The 5,493-nt window shown below is 36.8% G+C and overlaps 1 protein-coding gene across 1 annotated transcript; it reads right to left on the bottom strand.

Annotated features, from left to right (window-relative positions):
* Nucleotides 1-1,802: 1,802 nt before the first annotated feature.
* Nucleotides 1,803-5,291, bottom strand: LOC105353881. The gene is made up of 4 exons (XM_011473786.2): nucleotides 5,144-5,291; nucleotides 4,930-5,019; nucleotides 2,358-2,623; nucleotides 1,803-2,241 (listed from the first exon to the last, which is right to left on the bottom strand). Exons 1-4 carry the CDS (start codon nucleotides 5,280-5,282, stop codon nucleotides 1,879-1,881), a joined length of 858 nt encoding a protein of 285 aa, XP_011472088.2. The 5' UTR covers nucleotides 5,283-5,291; the 3' UTR covers nucleotides 1,803-1,878.
* Between the last annotated feature and the right edge of the window lie 202 nt (nucleotides 5,292-5,493).

Genomic DNA, 5,493 nt, shown 5'->3' with positions numbered 1-5,493 from the left:
TGGGGACATGTCCACATCAATGACCCCCCACCCAAATTCACGGAGTTCACTACCACAGGACCCCCAGATCCGATCAAAAGAGTCAGACCCGGGAGGTCCCACTGCAGTGACTCAGTTCACTGAGAAAGGTCAGCCACGGATTGTGGGGATCCCCCTGAGGAAAACGCTGGAGTTACAAGTAAAATGGAAAAGGAAAATTTTTTTTTTTAAATATATCTAAAAGAAGAACACATTTTTTTTTACATAAATAAACCTTAATAGACATAAAAAGTGGTAAGTGTGACTGAAACAATTTAAAATAAATAAATAAATCTATATACATTCACATATAAAACTAGTAAAAAGGGAACAGAAATAATTAAACTATAAAAAAAATCAAAAAATTCAACTAAAAGCTAATTTAAAAAGGTAAATTAAAAACAGTCTTGGAGGTTGTTCCACAGGCGAGGTCCATAGTAACTGAATGAGGCCTCGCCGTATGTTTTAGTTCCAACTATTGGGATAACCAAAAGCCCTGCATCAGAGGACCTCAGGGTCCGCCAGGGCTCATACTTTAAAATCATATCGGATAAATATGATGGCCCAAGACCATAAAAAATTTATAAACCATTAAAAGAACTTTAATATCAACCCTGAAGCGCACAGGGAGCCAATGTAGCGATTTTAAAATCGGTTTCATGTGTTCCTGCCCCCTGGTCCCCGTCAATAAGCATGCTGCTGAATTTTGCAGCAGGTGAAGGTTTGATATCCTTGTTCTGGGAAGACCAGAGAGCAGGGCATTACAATAATCTAATCTGCTGGTAATAAAAGCATGCATTAGCACCTCTGTGCTGACAAGAGAGAGAAATGGGCGGACTCTGCCAATATTTTTAAAATAATAAAATCCTGTTTTTGTAATATTTTTAATTTGTGGTAAAAAATTAATCTCTGAAGCAAAAATAACACACTGAGAAGTTTTGTAATTCTTTAGTTCAGATAAAACAATCTCTCTCTACTCTTCAGAACTGATAACTAAAACCTCTGTTTTGTCCTGGTTTTACTGTAGGAAGTTCTCTGCTATCCATGACTTAATGCCTAAAATGCATTGTAAGCCTTGTGCTATCCTAGGCACTTGTACAAACTTGACTGTTGAATGGAATGTTTGGAATGTATGTAGTAAATGAATGGAATGTATTTACTTTTTATTTGAACCGTATGTGGTGAAATTTGAGCTGTGATTTATTGTGTCAAATGCAGCACTGAGATCCAGTAGTACCAGGACTGAGAGTTTCTGACAGTCAAGGTTACATCTAATATCGTTTACTATTTTAACTCTGTGCTGTAGTTTGTCCTAAAACCGGACTGACATTTTTCAAAGACGTTGTTTCTTTTTAAAAAATCATTAAATAGGATTAAAACAGTTTTTTCGATCATTTTTCTTAAAAATGGTAATGTTACGGTTTCAGTTAATCAATAGCAGTTAATTATAGCAGTTAATTATAGCAATCAAGTTCTAACCGAACTTGATTGCTATAAAACTCTTAAAGATCAGTTTTCAACTCTGAATCTTATTGATTTTTTTTGTCTAGAAATTTGGGCACAATCTAACTGCATTTTTACTATAGTCCTTTTTCAGAAAAAAAACTGACAGAATGGATCAGGGATGAGGAAGATTACAGGCTCAACTCAGGAGGAGGATCAGTCTAAACTCATTTCTTGCAAAAATTCTGGAAACAATTTTTCCATATCTTTGGTATTTTTTGTTCTTGTGCAGTGATCTTTTGGGGATCTGTGAAGTTGTTTGATCTCAGTAATAGACACACTGTTGTGAGACATGCTTTATTTATCACCACATCATTTATAGTGAAACCTGACAAATCCATGACTTGTTTTAAACACTCATCTGACACCTCGTCTCCTTCGCTCTACTCCACTTTGGCCGGACGCTTTGAAGAATTCTCCCTCGTTCAGTATTTGCTGTTTGAAGACCTTATCTGCCCTTTCAATCTCCTCTTCGCTCTGCAGATACTTGTTGAGCAGGTCTTTGTAGTGTTTTTCAGGGTGACTGCACATGTTGCTCTCCTTCCACTTGTAGAAGGGGTTCGTCTTGTCCATTTTGAGTTCCGTGGCGATGAAAGGCCAGAGTCTCGCGCAGGGATACATGCCCACAGCAAAGTAGATTGGCTCCTCCTTCTCCATGATCTCTCTGTAATCGTCAATGTACTTCTTTATGGCAGGGATCGGTTTGATGCCAGAGACATCCTGCAAAGGATCAGATGATGAGAAACACAGGTTTGTGGTTAAATTGTAAAACCTGAGCTTCACAGATGGTATTTTTTGACGCTATAATGAACATCATTAAACAACTTTTGTTTCACCTTAAGATTGTAGTCGTGCAGCAAGGTGTGAAGGAACTTGTCATAGCTGTTATATCTGTTCTTGAAGAAGTCTTGAAGCTCGCCTGGAGTCTCAGATAATTTCTTTAACATGTTGGTAACCTGTCCCACATAATAAATGTCCTGCTTCATGAAGTTGTTGAATGCGTCCTGTGACAGTTTTCCTTTTTCCATCTTCTGCAGGAACGTCAGTTTTAGTATATCCTTGGCAACGTTCAGATTTTTGTTCCACAGCCCCTCGTAAACATCTGCGGCTAAAAACACAAACAAAAAAACAGGAACAAAAAACCTTGTTGAAGTTTCAAACTATTTTTTGATCCCACTTTTCTGATGTGTATTAACAAGGAAAGAAAAGATAAGTGGTTCAACAAATCTTATTTTCTCTGATGTATCCCAACACCACTCCCATTGGGAAGCATGGGGGCGGTAGCAGCATACTATGGGGTGATTTTTTGCACATGGGCCAGGACGACTGCACTGTATCAAGGAGAGGATGGTTCTGGAGTGGCCTAGCCAGTCTTCAGACCCCAACCCAATAGAAAAATTGGGTTGGGGTCTGGACAAAATTAGCAACAGCACAGAAACCTGACTGATCTAGAGGAGATCTGTGTGGTTGAGTGGGCAAAAATCCCTCCTGCAGTGAGTGCAAACCTGTTAAAAAACGACAGGAAACGTTTGACCTGTCATAAACATCAATCATAAACAAAGGCTATTGTACCAAATATCAACATTGATTTACCTAATTGCAGCCGTAGCATACAAATAAAATATTTTTATAAATCATGCAACAGGATTCCTATCGTTTTTTTAGATTATGTCTCTCACATCTAATATGCACCTAAGATGAAAATGTCAGACCCCTCCATGATACAATCATGCAAAATCACAGTGTGTTCAAATACTTGTTTGCTTCTCTGTACGGTTTCAGTTGCAAATATTGTTAATTAAACTTTGCTTTGAGATGTATTTGCAACTTCATGTTCCTGTTGTCGTTTTATACTTTGTAGGTTTAAAGTGTTTTTTCCGATGTCAAGTTTTTCTTCACTGCTGTTAAAACTCTATGAGAGTAAAAGATGAATTTGACAAGGAAATTAGAAATATAACAAATTTAGATGAAGATGGAAATATTAGAACTATTGTAAAAACGTACAATTCTAAAAAACACAGAATTATATCAACATTATGAATACTAATGAAAAAAAGGGAAAAACACAACATATATCAAAAAGAAATGGGAAAGGGACTTGGATATAAAAATATCAGATTATGACTGGCTCCACATTTGGCAAACACAGAACACATCCACTTCATCACGGACATGGAGACTGCATTGTTGGAAAAACAAAATTAGATATTTTATAACAACAAAAATCACAAACAAGCACACTTTGGTGCCCCAGCCATGTTAGAGAAAATGTGGAGACATAAAGGCGGATCATTCCTATATATTTTGGTGTTGCCCCTAAGCTAGTCCCTTTTTGAAGAATATTCACCAGATTACCAAAGACATGCTTATTTCTGTATCTGGGCTACATATCAGAAAACCAAAAATGTAGTCAAAATGTTCCTAGCTGCAGCCAAGAAAACAATCACAAGACTTGGTACAAGACATATTCGCCAACATAGCAGAAATCAGGAAAAGATTGTGGAGGAAATACAGTACCTGTGATGGAATTGTTGAACTACGGGATAAGAACTCAAAAAAATGTTTGTCAAAAAAGATGGGAGAAATGCACTAAAAATGATATTATAAGGACTTATAAGGACATATGGACATAATCTTATAAAAAAACCTATAGGGCCAAGGCAACCCAAGGCATTTCTTACTTTTTTGTTTTGCTTTCTAAACCTATTTTACTGTTCCTTCTGCTTTTTTCATGTATGTTTTAACTGTGTGTTTAAAAGGCAATAAAAAGAAAGCAAGAAAAAAAACTACAGTAATTTAATGTATGGAAATCTAAACAGTTTAAATGTATTTACATTTTACATGAAATTTTTCAATTTTAACCCCTTTGACACCTGAATTTATTTCCCTTTAAATCAGTGTAATTTTGGAGCTGTAGTGTTGATGCATATTTATATCAACAGGTGTCAAGGGGTTCACAATATTTTTGAAAGGATTCTTTTTGGAAAATTGTTTCAAACATTTTGTTATTTTTTTTACCCAAACATTTTACTTTTAAAGCTCGAACAAGATCGAAGGTAATATTGATTTTTTTTTTTAACTTTTTCATCAGTTTCTTATTTCTTTCTTTAAGTAAGTGAAGATTTGGCCTTAATTTAGTGAAACTTCCCACACTAAGCTTACTTTTCTTAGACTTTCTAAGCTTTCAGCTTTTTTTCTTTAGCTTTTTTAGCAGAGCTACGTTTAATGTTTATTCTTATTTTTGAAAGAAATAAAGACTTATTCCTAAAAGGGATGAAGTAAAACATCTATCATGTCCTAAGCATCAGCACACCCTCCACCCTGGAGTTTTCGGGCATGAAAATGACTCATGCTTTCTCCACACTATTTAAGGGCTTTTAAGTAAAAAAGAAAACCGAGGGAATTCACCTCTGATAATTTTGGACTTCAAACCGGTTCCTGAGCTTAGGCAGAAAAGGCAGAGCAGCATCCAGCAGACTGGAACCCGCATCTTTGCAGCTGTGAAGGTGATCGATGATAGACACAGGTTTCAGAAAGCAAACGTTTTTCTCTGTGAACTACTCTAAATATGAGTTCAGTGAACTATCGGTACATGAATCAGTAAAGATGATAAAGGTCTCACCTGGGTGTTTCTTCTGGGTTGGATATTTCAGTGTCTGAAAACCAAAAATCCACTCTCTCCTCGAGCTGCTTCTTCTTCTTCTGTCGAGATACGTTTCTAATCTGGATATATTTGGATTATCGGCGCAGCCCATCTTCATCCAGGCGTGGCAGTAACTCGTGTTCTGTTAAATTCTGTGTATTGTCTACAGATAGTGTATGCAAAAGCAGAGACGCATCATTCATGCAAACCACAGATAACTGCTGCTGTTAAACCGTGACTGTCAAACCTGGGGTATAGGTGCTTCTGTGTTCGCTCTGCTGTCTGTCTTCTCCATCACTATGCTAATGAGGCTCAGCTCAACTAATCCT

Source organism: Oryzias latipes, chromosome 4 (assembly GCF_002234675.1).
Source record: "Oryzias latipes chromosome 4, ASM223467v1".
Lineage (NCBI taxonomy): Eukaryota > Metazoa > Chordata > Actinopteri > Beloniformes > Adrianichthyidae > Oryzias > Oryzias latipes.
The sequence above is the reverse complement of the archived record's forward strand: the minus strand, read 5'-3'. Positions and strand labels throughout refer to the sequence as shown.

Excerpts from the sequence above, each read along its gene's own strand:
- LOC105353881 (XM_011473786.2), bottom strand. The coding sequence starts at position 5,282 with ATGAAGATGGGCTGCGCCGATAATCCAAATATATCCAGATTAGAAACG. Across the intron at positions 5,020-5,143 it reads AACCCAGAAGAAACACCCAG|CTGCAAAGATGCGGGTTCCA; the intron begins GTGAGACCTTTA and ends TCACCTTCACAG. Across the intron at positions 2,624-4,929 it reads GAAGTCCAAAATTATCAGAG|ATGTTTACGAGGGGCTGTGG; the intron begins GTGAATTCCCTC and ends TTTTAGCCGCAG.